The sequence below is a fragment of the Sciurus vulgaris genome (assembly GCF_902686455.1).
Source record: "Sciurus vulgaris genome assembly, chromosome: 7".
NCBI classification, from domain to species: domain Eukaryota; kingdom Metazoa; phylum Chordata; class Mammalia; order Rodentia; family Sciuridae; genus Sciurus; species Sciurus vulgaris.
The window spans coordinates 47,177,847-47,197,843 of NC_136467.1; the positions used below are offsets into that span (position 1 = coordinate 47,177,847).

The 19,997-nt window shown below is 37.1% G+C and overlaps 1 protein-coding gene across 2 annotated transcripts in view; it reads right to left on the reverse strand.

Annotated features, from left to right (window-relative positions):
* The window catches only part of SLC35F1 (solute carrier family 35 member F1), a 377,466-nt gene that overhangs the window by 135,805 nt on the left and 221,664 nt on the right, over positions 1-19,997 (reverse strand). For both annotated transcript variants that reach the window (XM_079149022.1, XM_079149023.1), the window contains one exon: positions 10,235-10,410. In XM_079149022.1, coding sequence (XP_079005148.1) covers positions 10,235-10,410 — 176 coding nt within the window. The remainder of the gene's footprint in view (positions 1-10,234; positions 10,411-19,997) is intronic.

Sequence of the window (19,997 nt, forward strand, 5' to 3'; positions counted from 1 at the left end):
GCAGGTGATGGAGACACTGGAGAACAAATGCAGCTGTTCTTAATGCCAAGTCAGGATCCTGGTGCAAAGGGCATGTGCACTATCAAAGGGAGGTCAACAGACAGTAACATGTTGATTTTAAGTGCTTAAAATGAATTTCTCTTCTGTGAATAACTGGGAAAGGGAGGCCTTAGGGTGTATGGGGAAGAGTGGTGGAGTAAATGACAGAGGAGAAATAAGTGCTTTTGCAGTGAAGGTTTGGTGGAGATAAGGGGAAGGGAAGCCTTGGGATTAACACGCTTGTAGGCACAGTGATTCTTTACTTGTCACTCCTCCTCTTCTGTAAGCTTGATATGGGCAGAAGGAGGGAGACTGTCTTACTCAGGCAGGTATCTTTCACATCTAGTAGCACAGTGTCTGACAGATGAAGGCATTCTGAAAGCATTTGGTGAATAAATGAATAATGACCAAGTGAATGCATGAATTAAGAAATGTGTGACTGAGGAACGTAGAGGACTGAAATTTATATAAGAGAAATTTGAATAAGAAGTACTCACATTGGAGCTGTCTGGAAGGTTCTGTAGGCAATCACAGGTAGGATTAAAACCACAAACCCCTCTGGGGAAGGGTTGCGTCCTTAACTTGTATACAAGCTTGACACCCTCAGTTAAGAGACACTCTCAGTACAGGATCACATTTATCAATGAGTTTTCTCAGGTATCCAAATTACTCAACATAACTAAGGTCAAAACAGAAATCAGGAGCCAAGAGCTAGTAAGTTTCCATGTAGTAAATAACGTACAATTTTTAACAGTGCAGAGATGTCTACATTTATGTCACTTACATAAGCTATGCCCACACATTTTCTTTGTTAAAGGAAGTATCTACCAAGTCTCTTAACTTTATTTTTAGATGTTGAGTTCTTTGCTTGCTTCTGAATGATCTAACTTGGTTTTTCAGTCCAACAAAAGTTTAAAATCAATAGCTTGCTTAAAGCTCTGCTATAATGGTTCTGAATTTAACACTGCACAGCTGGAAATTTCGACCTCAGCAAATGACATTCACTTAAGCCAAAAGTTGAAATGTGCCTGTGGGTGGAGAGGCTGCTATTTGAACGTGGTAAGGCCTCAGCATTCCATTCAGTCTGTCTGCAGCATGCTCCTCCTGCCCAACGAAGGCTGAGTAAGAGCCCCATGATCTATGACACATGGCCTTCCCACATCTCAGGGGCAGGGTGACACGTGACCACTCCTCTGGCTATGTAGCCCCCAGTACTTTGTCCTATAGAGAATTTTGCAGGTGGTTATCATTTTGGATTATTTTTATTTATTTTTTCTTTCCCCAACCTAAGTTTATTTTTATACTTTGAAATAGAATATTCTTACACTGTCAAAAAATGGGAGCAAGCATTCTTGTAAGGAACTCATCCAAGGATAGTTCTTTGGAGAAGCTCAACAGTAAGGCTAGAACTCTGCTTATAGATATCTTATTGTGATATCTACCAAAATGGCCTTAAGAGGGATGTGTTCTTCATGGACTATTCCAAGTCATTGATGAAGAGATTGAATTTTGATTATAAAATAGTGACTTGATTCTTCCTGTTAGAATGTATCTAAAGAGTTCTATGATTGTCATGATGGGGTCTTCCAAAGCATCTATTGTCCTTAGCCCCAATAACTGAATCCTTGCTAGAAATTTTCAGGGACAGAAATGCCATCCTATTCTGGCTCCTCCCTGCCCCCCCCCCCCAACTTTTCCAGCTGGCATATGCCTTGGTCAGCAGGCCAAATGGGAATTTGATTTTCCCAGCTGCTCTGAAGCTGCTTTACTTTCTGCGTGTGTGTTCTGTTGGATATCGTTCACAGATGCATTCTGTGAATGATCTGAAAGAGAAAACACACTGGAAAGAAGGTACTCAAGCTTAGTTCAAAGCATACTTTATTGGGTATCCTTGTGTACCAAGACTTTTCTTAAGTAAAGAATAATGGTGATTTGGAGTGGTTATCTGCAGATACACCTTGAACTAAATCTGGATTTTTTCTCCTTTGTCTAGATTTGTAATGACATTCCTTCCCCCAGGTCAAGAGAATGGAATGTTTATCTTCCCATTTGTCTCTCTCACCCCCACATTTGTCTGTCAGTTAAGACTGTGTGAGAAGGAAAAGTCTGGGTGAAGAGAGGAAACAGAAGAGATTGGAAACATATATGCACAATCAAGACGGAGAAAAAAAAAGTGGGAAAGAATTTTGCCTTAGGATTTCACAGCTCTAATCAAACCAGTAGGAAAAAAAAAATGCTCATCTGGGGCAAGCACTAGCCTACGTAATTGTCCTCTCACCTCTTTTCTTGGCAACTTTCTCTTCCCTACCTACAACTCATTGGACCATTCGGAGCAGTTATGCTTAAAAGTCAGAGGGTAGTTCTGGCTTCTGAGCAAAGGTTCTGAGTGCCTATTTGTCCCTTGGCTTGGCATTTTCAGCCAGGAAGACCCCACTCTATACCCTGGGAGAGGGGTGTTGGCCTTATGCATCATAGAATTAGTCATGCACTAGAAAAATAATTATATCAGTGATTTCTTTCACTCTTCCCAGTCTCAAAAATCTCACGAATGGAAAACCATGAAATCAAACATTCACAAAATGCATAGGCAGAGAACACAGATCTAAAGATAAACATAATACAATTCTAATCATTGAAGAAAAAAACCATTTGCTTCATTTTTTTTCTTCTGCAGATCTCATGCAGCAGACTGCAATAGTGTCTTGCAAGATGCCTAACTGCTGAGTCTTTGATTTAATGAAAACTAGGGAAAGCAATTCAATTCACTGCAGGAATGGCTTTGTTCCTCCATTATGATTCTTTTTTAATGAGAAAGATGATTGGAAGGATAAACTCTATTCCTCTGAATTTTTACACTAATTACATACAAAGCACTATTTTGGCAGAAGGGGACTTATCTGCTTCAGGCAATACAGTTATCATCTTGTAACCACCCTTCAATCTCCCACATGAACACTGGAGCTTCGTGCCAGGAATGAGTATTGCTCGGTGCCAGCTCTCAGCATGGGTAGATGAATGCTTAAAGATTTCCAGAATTAACAGTCAACATGAACTCCAGATAAAACAGGGAGACAACCCCTCCCCACAGCTTACATGCTCTTGAGAACGAAGGAATAGGAAGGGCATTCACTAATGAAGTATTTGTCATGGGGAATGATGGGGGATCTGATGTGTATGTGAGTTTATATGAGGATTCATTCAAAGGAGAAGATGGTGTTGCATATTCATACCAATTTCTTTTAATCTGAAAGTCATTTGTTACACCAAGTAACACTGAGAGTTCTGCATAAGGTATCACTATATTTGAGATTCAAATACATTAGCATAAATGGAACACACAATATTGGATAGTAAGTTTGGTTAAGACTATAGAAGGTTTGATTTGATGCAGATTTCCCTGTAAGCACTGTCTACATACGGAATGTGTGTGTTTTGCATTGTTGGATGAATCATGAGCTTGATGAATCATGTAACACTAGCAAGTCTGTTGGAGTTGGAGTAGGTACATTTTTCTGGGAAACTATACTCATTCTTGTAGTCTAAAAGATGCCACAATGAAGGCAGATACTTCAAATGACATTTTATAATATATGAAAATGACTGAAAAAAAGTAGTTACATATTAGAAGCTGTGTCCCAACAATGTATTTACTCCATCAAGGTAATCACAGAGTTATAGTGGACAGTCCATCAATTTTCTCTCTTTTTTTCCCTTTGGTCAGATGCATTAAAGTATAATTCAGATATGATAAAATTCACCACCTTTAAGTGTATAGTTTGAAGACTCTTGACAAATGTATATAGTCATGTAACCTCTACAGTAATTGAGATATATAGAACATGGCCATTGCTTCCAAAGTTCCTTTGGTGCCCCATTGCAGTTTCTCACTACCCCTAGGCTCTGGCAACCACTGATCTATTTTTCTGTCCTTTCAATTTTGCATTTTCCAGAATATCATGTAACTACGCAATATACAATTACATACAAGTTTTTATTTTCTGGCTTCTTACACTTAGTTTAATGTTTTCAAAAACAGTCCATATTGTTGCATATGTCAGTAGCATATTCCTTTTTATTGGAGAGTGGTTCTTCATTTTGTGAATTTATCACTTTTTCCTGATCTTTTCACAAGTTAATAGGCACTTGAGTTGTTTAGAGTTTGGGCAACCACGAATAAAGCAGCAATGGGCATTACCACATACTTCTCTGTGTGGACATTGCTTTCATTTCTTCTAGAAGAATGCAACTGTTGGGTCACACAGCAAGAGTATTAACTTTACAAGCAAATGCCAAGCCATTTCCAAAGCAATGTTACCATTTTGCTTTCCCACCAACAGTATACAAGAGTCCCAGTTGTTGTGTATGTTGCCAGTCTGCTTTGCTAGACATAGATTCTGATTTTCTCTTGTGATTTTTCTCTACCAATTTCCCAGCATGATATGTGTGACATTCTAATTCCAAACCTGTTGTTCCTCACAAGCATAATTTCCATGGAACATCTACCCAGGATTCATCTCAGAAATCCCTGAGGTGCAATCTTTCCATACTATGGGGCCTAAAACTCTCCAATCATACTTGAGAAGTAAAAATAAATGTGACCTGAGAAGAAATAGGTATGGAAGGTTGCCAAGTAATTTCCCACAAGGGAGACTTTTTAAGAGGCTCCAATGAATATTATCTCAACAGACTTAGGTAAAGTACAGTAGTATTTCCCCCATGACTCCCAGAGGAGTTATAATTCCGTATTTACATTTGCCAAGTGCTTTCTTATTCTGCCAACCCACTAATGGTCTTTCTCTTCAGTGATTCAGTCAAGATTATCCAAAGAATTAGGAAGAACAGAGCTCAGGCTTCTGCTCTGAGAAAACACTAGATTCTGGCTTTGTTTCACAATTTTAACTTAGGTGTTTGATTGCCTATGGTAAACATTAAGGAAAATTCCAGATCCTGGGTTCAATTCCCAGTACCATCAAAAAAGAAAATTCCAACTGTTATGATTTGGATGTGAGCTATTGCCAAAAAACTCATTTCAGAAAATGCAAGAGGAGAAATTTTTGGATTATGAGAACCTTAACCTAATCAGTGAATTAATTCCCTGAGGAGGATTAACTGAGTGGTAACTGAAGGCAGGTAGGGTGTGGCTGGAAGAGGTGGGTCACTGGGGCATGACTTTGGGATGTATATTTGGTGAGTTGAGCTTATTCTCTCTCTTTCTGCTTCCTAATCATCATGTGAGCCACTTCCCTCTGCCACACTCCTCCACCATGATGTTCTGTCTCACCTCAAGCCCTAACGAATGAAGCCAGCTCACTGAGACCTCTGAAACTGTGGGCTCCCAAATAAACTTTTCCTCCCCTCCTCCCCTGAAATTGTTCCTGTCAGGCCTTTTAGTCACAGTAGTGGGAAAAAAAAAAAAAAAAAAAAAAAAAACCAACCAACCAAACAAACAAACAAACAAACAAACAAAAAAACACTAAAACACCAACAAAAGCAGGGGCAAAGATGCACAGAGGCAGAGCAGTTTTTCTCAGAATCGAGGAGGGAGATCTTGAGGCAACTCAAGGGTCTGACCCTGGGAAATGCCAGATACCTACTCTTCCAAGACTTTGTTTTTATTCTCAGAGAAGCTCATTTAATTTCATATGAAGTTCCATATTTTAAAATTACATCAATATTTTAAATCTTACAACGTTGGCAATTGAGAATTTAGCCTATGTAGTTACAAGAAGTGTAGTATTTCTAGAGAGCAAATTAGAAGCCTCCTGTCCTAGGTGGGAAGAAGCAAAAGTTGCTTTCTGGTCAATGCTTACCCAGCTACTATCCCCACCACCCTAAAAAAACCTAAACAAAATAAAAAACCAACCCCCCCCCCAAAACCAAACACCGTCCCCTGCAAAAAAACTTTTTGGCACAAATTATAAGATGAATATTTATTTTAAATGCCAAGAACTAGTCATGAGTTGCATTCAGCTGCTGTGTGTAGACAAAGCTGTCAGGTTCATATACATCTCTTATTTCTTGTACCCCACTTGAGTGCTTCAGGTGGGGAGTGGAGGATGGTGGGAACATGTTGCTGGGAGAGAGTGAATACTTGCGATACCCAAATGACCTAATTTCTTCAGTCTCTTAAAACTGAAATTGGAACCTAGACCTCTAGGGTTCCCACCTTCTGAAATTTAATATTCAAAATAAGAACATTTCTTACATGAAGTTCAATTTTTGGTATTCTTTCTTTGGAAAAAAAAAGGATTCTATATGGAGATATTTTTATGAGTGCTCTCTTAGTACAATTTAAGACATTTCATTTTTATACTGACAGAAAAATATACAAATGATTGAATAAACAGATCGAATAATGCCTGTTACAAGAATTTACTGGAAAATAAGATTCATGCAATAGTTGTCAAATTACTTTTAACGGGCAGATTGTTTTTATGCAAAACTGGGAGAACTTATAAAAATACCTTTCAATGAAAAAGCAAAACTTATAGAACCTGAAATATTGGGATTGTTATACTCTAATGAAGCTCAATGGTGGCAACATTTTATTTCTTTTTCGGGGTGTGCATATTCAAAAGCCGTGATCATTTTTGATTCTGTTCATTCCTGATATCCATTTTTTTCCTGCCACTGTGACTTGAGGAAGAGAACGAGGTCAGAAAGTATTTTCTTTTTTCCCTTGGCATCCTGCCTTTTCCCCACAATCATCACCTCCCTAAATTAGAGACAAAGATGTAGAAAAATGGTCATAGAACAAACAGATGTTGAATTATCAACTATATATTTTAATCAAGAACTGCTGAAAATAATCTAAAAAAAGTTAGATTTCTGTCATATGAGTTTTTAGAAGCCTCACTATACTTTCTTGATCATAATCTTTAGTCATATTTTGGCTATACTGCATGAATTGTTTGAATTTCTGATATATTTTATGGATACATTTTCATTTCCCTAATAACTTCTCAGTATGGTTACAATCAAGCTACTGAAGTAATAGTAATCTAAAGTTTACCAAAATTTTCAAACTAGGTACAATGTCGATGGAACTACATTTTTGAAGTATATTTCTTTCTGTAGAGTTATATTGCTAAAGGTCTTTGTTATATATAGGAAGCATTTTTTGAATTTCAGAACCATCTGGAATAAAACTTGGTTCCAATTATGAATAAGACTAGACTTAAAATTTACTCAATAAAAATTTTTCTAAAAAAGAAGGACAGTACCCAAATTTCTCTAGGGATTAATTATTAATCAAGGGTAAGTACAAAAGTCAACTTCATACCAGAACTTATACTGGAATCTGTCTTTTGACTCCAAGCAAAATTGATAGGGACAACTCAGCTTAATGTCGAAATCAAATTGTGGCAAGATTTTCTTGGTAACACTATGCTTACTGCTCTTGAAGGACTTCCTGCATTTATTACATTGTGTTCAAATGAGATAATCACATATTTTTAGAAGCTGTATGATAAACATGATAGAGATTTGTTTAAAAAACACATTCCTGAGTCTAACTTCTAGCTGTTATGGGCTGAAGGTGGTATCAAACTAACTTGGGGGCCCAGCAGAGTAGCTGACATCTGTGCTTGGAAAAATATAAAGACCAGCACCTTGCTCAGATTTAACCCTCCACCCTTGAGCAACACTGCAAAAGGAAGAGAAACTGGCTATGAGAGATCCTCTCTTGTATGTACAGGACTTCCTGGCCTCTTCTCTGTTTCATTCCTTCCCAAATCTTGAGGTGCCTGAATGAAAAGATGTTATGTCTTTCGAACATACTACTGAATCAGCCTAGACAAAATTAATGTAATTACTATGTTGATTTCCAGATGTTAGCTTAATGCCAGCCTATTAAAATTCTAAAGATGAAGCTTAAAACAAATAAACACTCTTGAGTAAACACCCAAATAAAGACATACCAGCAAATTTAGTGATAATGAGGCAATGGTGAAAATCTCCAGAGAGGGTATTTTAGAAATTGATTCCATCCTAAGGATGATGGAATTTCCTTAGGCCCTCTCCTCAGCCTTCCTTTCCAAAAAGCCTCCAAATACCTCACTGCTCCTAGTCTTTGGTCTCTTTCCATTAGTCCCTCTTTTATCTGAGCCTTACCCTTTCCCCATATGATCTATGACTTCCTCCTAGCTTCACTGCTGTGTCTCACTAGATCTTACACCTCAGGGATGGTTTCTTGTTTAGAGGTTTTGAAATTCAGATAAAACAACAAAAACAAAAAACACCTCTATTTTTGTTCAGAAGACTTTTCCGTCCTTCCTGCTTCTTCCCCTGAACGTCACATGGGGAGGCAGCGTGGGCCCTGCAGTCCCACAGCTTCACAACCTGGGCCTGAGATGTGCCTCTGCCACTTCCTAAGCCATATGCTCGAGCAGGTTCCTGTGCCATCAAAGCTTTGGTTTTCTCATTTGTAAAATTCTGGATAATAATATTTCTTGTATTGAAAGAATAAAAAGGAATAACAGGGTGGCTGGCACATTATGCAGGTATTATAATACAACTTTGGGTCTTTGTCTACATTTAGTTTTCTGATGTTTTGTGGTTTCTACCTGTAACTGATGAATATATTCTTCCTGGTTTTTAGAATAATTTTTTTTTTCTTGAGGCAGGTTTTTGTTAAATTTCTGGGCTCCTGAAAGGTAAGATGGATGAGAACCCAAAAACAAGCCACCATCACCACCTGGTAGTCCCATCTGTTTAGTTCTCAAATCACTAGAGAAGATGCACTCATCACTCCATTGGAAATTTTCTTTTTTCAATATTAGAGTATTGTAAAATTGTTCTTCATTTAGTCTTACTCTTCTTAATTATATTCCTTGCACTGGGCTAAATAATTATTAGATTCTTTTCATGTTGATTCAAGTTTGCATCAAGTGATTTTTATATTCAACTCTTAGCTCTTAGTTCTCTTTTCTTGATATGGCCAAGTTACACATTCCCACAGTCTCTCAGACATGCATTGCTAATTATATGCCTCCCCCATGTCCTTGCTTACTGGAGTCCTTTCCTGATTTGAAACACCACTTGCAAAACAGCAGGGATAACTGTTAGACAACGCATTTGTATCATTCAAAATTATTAGCTTCCAACATGCTCAGGAAACATAGCTGAGAGTCAATGTTTATAACTTTTGTAAGCTGAGGTTTTAGCTGACACTTTGTTCTTAAGCTACTTATGTCTGCTGATGGTAAATTTTTAAAAAATAAACACTGATAGCACTAATTTTTGAGAAGTTAGTAAAATTTGCTTCTCTAATATTTCAAACAAATTCAAAATTAATTCAGTGTCAGTTTATTCATTATTATTCTTCCTCTAACATGAAACCAAGTACTGGCCAAAAAATTGTAATGAAGCAATATTATTGTGAACAGAAATCCAAATAAAGAAATGTAAAAATTAAATACTGATGAATAGTTTTTACAAAAGTTTCAGAATCATTGAGCTTAGAACTGATGTATACAGCTATACATGTGTCCCAAAGTACTTAATTATCTTTAAACACATTAATGTTTATTTTTCTATGCATATTTCTTATTCATTGGCTATTATTTGGGGAGGGACTTTCCTCAGGATTTTCAATTGCAACTGCTCTTTTTTTTTTTTTTTTTTTTCTTGCAATGGCTTTTTTTAAGTACAACTTTTTCTTGCATTGATTCATAGATTTGTTTTATTACTTTAACTATTTTTAGTGTAAAATAATTTACCAACTTGCCTGATCATTAGTGGTAGGTTTCTCTTCTTTCTTCTCCCTTGTGTTACTATTACACTTGTGTGTGTTTACTATTTATATCTTTCTTATGTCACTTTCCCAAAGAACTGTATTTGCACTTTTCTTGGCTACCTCAGGATTAGCATTATTTAGGAGATCTTAATGGGGCCTGATTCTGATTCCAGGGAAACGTTAAGGTACAGGGAATGTTAACCAGAATTCAAATAGTGAGCAACTACACATTTCTGCCTATACTGCATTTGCTACTTCCTGCTGAATTCACACAACTAATGCTTCTTTGTGATTTATTCATTCATTTCACTTGTAGTATTACTGCAAAATAGAACAATGAGATTTGGGGTTTTTGAATTGTCTTACTGATGCCATAAGTGACTAAAAGTTATCCAGCCATGGCTCACATTCTTCTAGGTGGACATAAAAGCCATATTCCTGGTGATTTGAGGAGCTTACCTTGTCTGACGGCTAGGGTGGTGGTATAGACCAGGAAGAGCAGTATGTAATTGAGGAAACTCTGGAAGACTGGTGTATTGGCATGGAAATCTTCTGACAGGTACTTGCTGGTCAAGCCAATTCCACAAATAAGAAGAGATAACACTTGACCCAGAGCCACAGAGATTAACATCTCCCTGAGAAAGAGAGAAACACAGCAAAGATCAGGAGGAAGTTTATTTCTGATAATAGCAGTTAAAATTTTTTGGTTACTCAGACCATGAACTAGATTAAGGGCAATAAATAATTTCTTTTAATCCAGGACACCAATCCTATGAAGAAGTTATCAATAATCATTGGTCTCAATTATCGTTGAGACTTTACGGCAGTAGAAACCAAAACTTAAATTGGCTAAGGAATTTGCTCATATTCATGTAACTAGGAAATGGCAAAACCAGATGTGAGATCGAATGCCCTCTGAGGAATATGGATTCTAGCCACTGCACTCTGGTGACTGTAGAGGAAAATGAACATCATCTTGATGCCCATCATAGTGTTAACAAGTGTTTAGTGACACTGAGAGAGAACCTCAACACTGACCAGAAGTGAACACAATTCAGCTTCATCCTCAGGTCCATACACCACTTTTCTTTATGAAGTCCTGGATCCAGAATGCTTAAGTAAAACAGCTACATGAACCCCTAAACTTCCAGTTCGTTCCTAAACTTGGGATCTTAAATTTTTCTAGGAAGCTTTAATCCACATTAGGCCTCTGCTCACATTGCAATTGCCTTTATATTAAAGCTGTTAATCATGAAGGAGATTCAGTACTGTGGTGGTGTAATAAAACCTTTCAAATTATGCAAATATTTTCTGCGCCTTTTTCATAGGCTCTGCCCCTGTGGACCACTGTAGTGCAAACAACAGGCAAGAGTCAAAGTGTTCACTTTGCATGGAAGTGAAATGCCCACTCAAGCTTTATGATGACATACACCTGTATGCTCCAACACAAGAAAAACCTCTGGAAATACAAAGCAGACTCCTGTCCTCACTGAAAGTTTCATCTGACCTTCCTGGTGTATGTATCAAAAGAGCAATATAAAATAAGCAAGCACTAATACTTTGAAACAAAGTGGCCTTGGGCAGAAGATTTGTGGTTTTTCAATTTTTTCCCTCATGGAGGATACGAATCCAGTTTTCTGGAACACAGAGTCTTGAGCAGTACTTTGTATTTTGATTTAAAACAGAAAAGCATCAGACATACTTGATTCATTCCATTTGCTATCATAGGGAGGAAAAATCATAGCAAGTCTCATGGTCCTCTAAGGTGAACCTATTTCCAGGTACTGGCCCCTAAATTCAAATTCCATAAAGGGGTTAAAAACATAGTTTTAAACATGTTTAAAACACCAGTCTGCAGCTTTAAATCCTACAATTTCCCTATAGAAAGCAGCGTTCCACAAGGCCTATTGTACATGAGGAATGCTATGTGAGTTCCAAGCATAGGAATTAAGAAGCTCTGCAGCTTCCATGTTTTCTCTTCTTTGAATTAGCTTCCAAGCAAAGAAGTCTGATGTGAAAAACATGAGAGTGAGGGTCTGAGATCTTCATACTCCAGTCAAGTCATGCCATCCTGTGCCACCCACAGGGAGCACAGATGAACCATCCTCAGAGATTGCTGCTCAGTTGGATAATTGTGAGAAAACATAAATGATGCTATTTTATGGCACAGAGTTTTACAATGGTTATACAGCAACAGGTAACTGAAATGGTGTTCTAAATCTTCTCTTCTACTTCAACTACATCTGCAGCTTTGCCTCTTGCTGCCCCCACCCCACCTGATTCTTTCATGATGCCAGAGTTCTAGCCTTTGGGAGCTATTTGCACTTCAACAAAGAGTCATGATCTTTGCCTATATCCCTTTACCTATGATATTATTTGCAGAATATTCATCTTGCCTTTGCCAGTCTGACTCCTATTCATCTTTTCAGGACTTGGCCCATCTTTTACCCTCTAAGAGAAAACTTTCCTGGTCCCCGACAGGTATCTCTTTTATTCTCTCTCATTGCATTGTAATTATTGCTTAGACATTTCTTTCGCCTTTGCTAGCCTGTGACACTTATACAATGTTCTTCAATGTATCTACAGACAGGCAATCTAGTTTGTTCAGAGAAAGTAGAACATGGAAGGATTCATAGACATTGCAGAGATAGATGTAGGCAACACTGAATAGTTCACAGAATGAAAGGGTGATTCAAAAAAGGTAAGGAGGAAGGATGGATTGTATAGAGGAATGAGTGGTGGCAGGGGCAAGGGGAAGGGAAAAAATAACAGATTGAGACAAACATCCCCCTGTGAACATGTATGATATGACTCTACTTCATGTACAATCAGAGAAATACGTTTTACCCATTTGTTTACAATGAATCAAAATAAATAAATTTTAAAAAAAGGTAAAGAGCAGAATTAACTCAAAGGTTAAGTCTCAAAGAAATATCCAGACAAAAATCATGATAAGGAATTTGTTTTAGTGAAAATACAATAAATATCTTAGGTACACTGATTTTGAGCTGCTAAGATGAACTTCCAAATGATCCAGCAGTATTAGAAACATGGGATCATGGTTGGATAGGGAGGTCATTCAGGAGATAACACGTACACATTATATTTATGAAAGTGGTAGCTTAAGTACTGGAAATGGACAATATCATCAAACAAGAGAAAGTCAGAGGAAATAAGATGGCTTTGGGAAAACCCTGGGGATTTCCCAAGGGTTGGACAAAGTAGAGGAAGGATTATAACACTGGAGTCAGAAGTGACTGGAAAGTCAGGGTAGTTCCTGGTATTAAGAAAACTAAGGGCCAGACACTCATGGAGGAAATAGTTGTCATACCGAATGTTGCTTGGGGGTTAGAGAGATTGAGGGCTGGCAAGGGATGATTGGTAGTAACTGCCAACCTCTATAATATTGATGTTATGGAAACCAAGGGACTAGAAAGGTTCATGGAAGAGATTATGAGGGGTTACTGAGTGTATAGAAAGTTTCTGAGAAATAAAAGATGTTGACTTTGAAGAATTCAAATTCTTCAAAGAGTCCTTTGAAGAAGTAGGATCCAGTTACCATGAAACACAACACTCTTCATGATAGTTAAATAAGAATGTTTAAAATGACTTAAACATTAATTTACAGTATGCTTGTGATTATCCTATCATTGAGTTACTCTTGATTATTTGTCTAATAACCTACTTCCTTAAGTGGAAGATAAATGGGTATAGTGACAGCTGGCATACAAGAGAGTTGCTCCTGATGTCCCCTGGAGCAAACTCTGCTGAACTATGTTCCCTTGGGAGAAGCAGAGGAGGCCACAGATAGATCTGTAGATCTGATAGTTCTATGGTTCTTCAAATTACAACCACAGTATTCAAAACCTGGGAAGTTTCCTGTGCCTTTCCTGAACAAAATCAAGTTACATAGAATTACAGATTATTTATGTAAAATTTTTTAGTCTTGTGTCTATGTGTCAACATACTAAGGAATAGCCTTCTGTATACCATACATTACACATGTGAAGATGAGTTAGACACAATTCTTATCCTTGGGGAGTGACACATTCCAAATTATGGAACAGGGTTCCTAAATAACTTAGTAAAAAATTTAGGCTAGTTGAAGTAATACAACAATAATAATTCATGTTAATAAGTTCCTATTATGTGCCAAATCCTGGGGTTAATTTACTTATTTCATATTTAGAAAACTCTTACAAGGCAGATACCATTATTGTTCTATTTTATAGATAAGTAAATGATGCTCAGAGAGGTTAAGCAGCCATCCCAAGGTCACAGAGCTACTCTACTTACACTGACCACACTGGGAAAAGTTTAGGTGAAAAGTAGGTAATATGGTTCTAAATCTCAACTTCTTCGTGCTATGTTATACCATCATTAAGTTGCCAAAAATTATTCTTTGTTCTCAGAGATGCACAGAGCTTCAAACTAACCTAACCGGATAATTTCCAGGATATTTTGGAGAAGGTAAAGATAAAAATTAAAAAAAAAAAAAAAAAAAGGCTGACACTCTGATGAAAACCCTTCCACCAAGATATCTGTCATGTGCACCTTTCAATAGGAGATCAACACAAGCCTTGTTTCTTTTGCCAAACAAAACAGCAAATCTGCTGTATTCAATTTCAATTTCTGCTTATAATTAGTGGCCACCTCATTCAGCTGCTGCTGGTGCGAACTGATAGAGAATGCAAATGACGGTTTCATCAGTCATGCTAACGAACATGACATGTAGAACAGGAAGGAAAAGAAGGAACCTTTATCAGATTAGTTCATGAGTGAGTCCTTTCTTGATTGAAGAGAGCTAGATATCATATCCACTGCAACCTGCACATCCAAGCTGGTTACTAGAGTCATCAAAATAAAATATATCAATAAATACATTAAAATAGAATAAACTTAAATATATAAATGTTGGCACTCTGCCAGCTATGCCCGGCCTTGTCATCTTGCCCCATCTCATTCTCTTTGGTCCTATTAGCTTACACAGGACAAATCCATATGATGGTATTTGCACAGAAGTGTTCTTCCTAATCTCTTTCCGTGTCTTAGAATCTTTTAGTTCATTTACTTTCATTGTATCCCTACTAACAGGTTTTTCCCTTAGGTAACCACTATAGTTGATCTGTGGTCCCCTTACCTAACTCCTCATCCATCTTGTCCAGAATGCCTCCTGTTGGCCACTACCTGTTCCCCAAGACTGAGTTCAGTGTCCTCATCTGTTATATCTCTGGATCTACAGGCGCTCACTCACCAGACTGTATAGCTCATGCATTCTTGAAAATAAAAGGATGGGTTTTACTGATTTCTGGATTCTAAGACCTTGAGAACTGTGTGATAGAAAAGAAATAGGTGCTCAACAAATACAGAATGAATGATTGAAGGGATGAATTTAAGAATGAACAAATATCCATAAATGAAAATGGCAAAGTCTTGGGAGATTCGAAAGATGGCTGCTTATCTTATCTTGAAAACTACTAGTACTGAAAGACAAAAACAATCTTGTTTTCACTGTATTCCATCTGCCAGTTAGACACTGAGATTAATATTTTCTGGTGCATTTTGAACAAGCTTGGTAAGGTGCTATCTTGCAAAAATGATGCTAAATATGGTACAGGGTGAAATTTTGCACAGCAAGCTGTTGGTTATTCAAGTAGTATATAGAATAGCACACCAGATGCATTCTAACGTAAGATACATAGTTCCTATAATTTTAGTAGCAGAAATGGAGAAGAGGTTATGATACACATTTTCAACTTCTTTGTTTATGCATTTAAAAGGATATCTTATCCACTTTAAATTCAGAAGGACTAGACAATGAAAAATGCATGAGTCTCAGGAAAAATAGTGCTGCTGGAAGCTGAATACCTGTTATAATAGAGCTCGTATTCATAAAGACTGACATAACCATTATCACCAGCACTTTGTTCTGTTAAAGAAACAGACTTCCCAAAATTTTGAGAATAAATTTGTGTTACAAATTAAATATTCAAAATAATAAGATTACAAATAAAGCATAAATTGTATCCTGCTTTTTTCTCTTAGTTATAAGAATTTATTCTTTAAAAGGTACAAAGAATTTCAACATAGTGTTATATAATCATATTGCTGTATAATTCTTGGCCACGAGAGTGAATAAAATCATGTTATCATCCTGAAGTAGAGCAAATCAACATATCTGTGGAGGCATCTTCATTCTGCTAATGATTCTTAGGCAAGTCATGTCAGATCCGAGTCAGCACTGAATTCAGATACGCATATATAAACAACACCTGAGTGTCCTGCTGTGGTAAAAAACACTACTACTTGAGTGTGAGAGAAACGTCCTTCACTATGTTCTCTGACAAGATTCTTATTTGCAGAAGTTAGGCCCTTGACTTCTAGAAGCTGTTTGCTGAAAGGTTTTTATTGCATTCAAGCATTAATTAGACTTCTATGTAAGAAGATTATTAGGTAAGAAGCAAATACATACCTCCAGAGGCTTAACATTAATTGGGATTTCTTTCCCTCAGGTTCGGTACTCATAGAATTAAATCTCTTCTTTGTGGCATCCGTTTTGTTTTGCTCTTCTCCTCAAGTAGAATAAACCAAGCCACAAGGAAACCCCCTGAATAAGATGCCACTAGGTCTATGAAGTAATGTATATAGGAGATATTTGAACTCCAGTGTGAGGAGATGAGTCACAGATGCTCACAGGTGTATTTTATGTCCAGAGAAGTAGCAAAGAAGAGTGAAAAGGCACTGAGTGGGATGTTGGAAGCCCATGGCCCTGTGAGTTCCACTAATTAAACTCCATGATCTTAGGTGTCTCACAAGGGTCGGGTGTCTTCCACAGACTTGGGGTTCTTCATGTAAATGAGAATGTTATGACCAGTATGTGTGTATATGACACCTCTTACACTCCCCTCCAAATCTTTTGGTCTCACCTATCTCTAGGGTCCCTGCCCACTTGCTCCAATTGGATTGGCAGCTGTCATGACCATCTCTGCATAGACAACTTTATGTGGGCACAAGTGTGGGTGTATACCTTGCACCTTCTACCCAGGGGACTGCCAGTTGCGGCTGAGGGCCAGACCTCATGGAGACCTGCTTGGTGTTCACGCATGATTATTCAGAAAGCGTAAGGGAATTTTTGTCCTTGAACAATAGGAAACTCTAGCAGAGCAATGGCTTCTTCTTTCTTCTTCACCCAGGCAAACTGTACTGACATACAGTCATTTATACAGGTTCTCTGAAGATGGTCCTGCCTCTGAAGGCTCTCAGTGGTGTACTCTGCCCTTGTACTGTGCCTCCCTCTTTCCCTTCCCTACTCCTGCTCCCTAGAACGGCACCCCTTAATAAAGTAGCTGCACACATTCATCTGTCTGTCTGGGGAACTCAGGCTTAAACAGTGAGCTTTATATTTTCTTCTACTCCATAGTTACAGTAGTATGTCCACACCAATTCTTGAAATTTGTATCTTCAATCTTAAAAAAAAACAAAACAAAACAAAACTATACTTGATTAAATTTTTGGGGAATGTCTACATATTATGTGTAACTATGTGGGTTTGGGGATTACGCACAGAGAAATAGACCAGTCAGGAGCTTTTGCTAAGGCCTGCTGGGTGCAGGTTGAGAGAAAAGATTACATACTCTGCCTCTGAAAAGCTCAGAGGGACAGAGAACATAAATAAGTGAAACTATCTAAATAGAGAATGTAAAAATACCTATGTATTCAAGTAAATCTATATAAAAGTGCTAGAAGTTATTGGGACAATTTTAGTCTAAAATTGGGCAAAGCAAATCTGGAAGAGTTTCTTGGAGAACATAGCTTTGGGTAGCTCTTTTTAAACTAGTGGTAGAGTTGTAGTTTGGCATACCATTGCAGGGAAAGGAATGCAGAGAGACATGGAATCACACTTGGCTGTTCAGTAAGAAATCATAATAAATGAGATGGGTAATATACAGGTCAGTGGCAGAGGATTTTAAAGAGCAAGGTGGAGTTTTAATTCACTAGGGATTATTCTTTGGCATTTCTGGGTAAGGGAAATCAAGTAAGCACCAGTAATCATGTCCCAAAGTTCATTATGAGTTTATTATGGTGAAAAAAGTTTCAGTAAGAGGCAAGAGGATTCCTGTAAAAATAAAAAATAAAAACATTTAAAAAGAAAGAAAAAAAACTCAAAAAGCAGTCTGTAAAAATTAAAAAAAATTTAAAAAAAGAAAAAGAAAAAAATAAGAGGCAAGATTGAAAAACCAGGTATCTTTTTGTTCAGAGACAGCCTCACTAACTGCACTGATTCCATCAGATATCACCTCTGGCAGAGATGCTGGAGCATCTGTGCTTGTATCCCAACATTGCAAAGCAGCAGAGTTCTAGTACTTTCAATCTTCAGCATGGCTCTTTTATGCATCTTTCAACGTTTGTTGACAGAACAATGTGTTTGTCATCATATATGTGTGTGTGTGTGTGTGTGTGTGTGTGTGTGTGTGTGTGTGTATTAGTCATCTTTACAATGACAGAAAAGAGTTTTCCCCCAGCAGTATAAGGATTTTGACAAGTTATTCATAAGAAATACTAATTGAAGCTAATTAGACAATTATTATCAATACCAAATAGAAAAATTTTAAAGTAATGAAATAATGCCCCCAAACTGCAAGTTACATTTATGTTATGGCTGGTTCATTTTCAGATTCCTTGCTAACACTGTGTAACATCTTAAGCTACACTGTATATTTGAAGTGCAGACCATTTGTAATAAAAGTATAAGTGAAACTATGTTTACAGTTGTCTTGTTGGCAATCACAAAGTTTAGTTAATATTTTTCTTACACACAATGAGGATTTCATTTTGTTTATTTTACTTTGTAATGTGATGGATGAAGAAAAGTCAGATTGGTAAGAAATGTTAGAAATGTTTCAATAGAACGATTTTGTTGTTGTTGTTAGTGTTTTTTAAGTACCAGGGATTGAACCCAGAGGTACTTAGCCACTGAGCCATATCCCCAGCCATTTTAAAATTTTTAAAATTTTTCAGACAGGGTCTCACTAAGTTGCTGAGGCTGGCTTTGAACTTGTGATCCTTCTGCCTTGGTTTCCTAAACTGTTGGGATTACAGGTGTGCATCACCACACCCAACTCAATTCGCTGTTTTTATAATTTATTTACGGTACATTTTAGTATTATCTTTGGTTCTCAGTTCTATGTAGAAATCACTTTTTAAGCCAACAATTCTGATTGAAGGTTTATTTATTAAAATGACAGAATTGCTAATCCCTTTAACCAGGACCATGTATGTGAACTATTTCTGACAGCAAAACATCCTCTTTGTGTTGAAGAATCTCACATACCTTACGAGAGACAACCATTTACAGAAACTCATCACAAAAGAACACATATGACCACCTTAACATGAAATGTTTAGACAGGCAAATCTACAAAGATAGGAGGAAGATGGTTGGTGACTTAGGGCTCGGAGTCAGAATGACAGGATGATAGCTAACAGGTGTAGTATTCCTTTCAAGGTGATGGAAGTGTTGGAAAATTTACTGTGATGTTGGTTGCACAGGTACGTATACTAAATACTAATATGCTCAAAACTACCAAATTGCATATTTTAAGTAGATGCATTGTACAGCAAGTTAAGAATTATATCTCAATTAACTTTTATTAGAAAGAGAAAGAATGAAGGGAGGGAGGAAAGAATAAAATAAAAATTTAAAAAGATAAATTAAACAGTTATTTTTTAAAGAAGATTCAGGCATCTGACTTACTAAATAACTGCATCAGATACACTGAAACTCAGCCAAGCTTAATTACTTTCTTGTTATTTTTCCATGTAAAATAGAGTTTCTTCTCTGCATACATACAGCAATGATAGTACTCTCTCCCTAGATCCTGGGGATATGTACTCCTACTTTGGAGACAACTGACATAAAGGTAAGCTTTTAATCATTTTCTTGGAAGGTATAAAACTTTGCCATCTTTGTCCAAAGAACTAACATGGTGTAGTAAGATGAGAGTGCAGTCTAAAGCTGAATAGATCTGCATTCAGATCCTGTCTCCACTGCTGAGATTCATTTTCCTCATCTATAAATTGGGGATAATAACATATTTTCAGAATGTTGTCATGAGGATTAAATAAGATAATGTAAATAAACTGCCTCCTATAATATCTTGTTTATAATAGATACTTAGATTAAAATTCTTATAACAGTACACTTGGAAGCACCAATACTCTG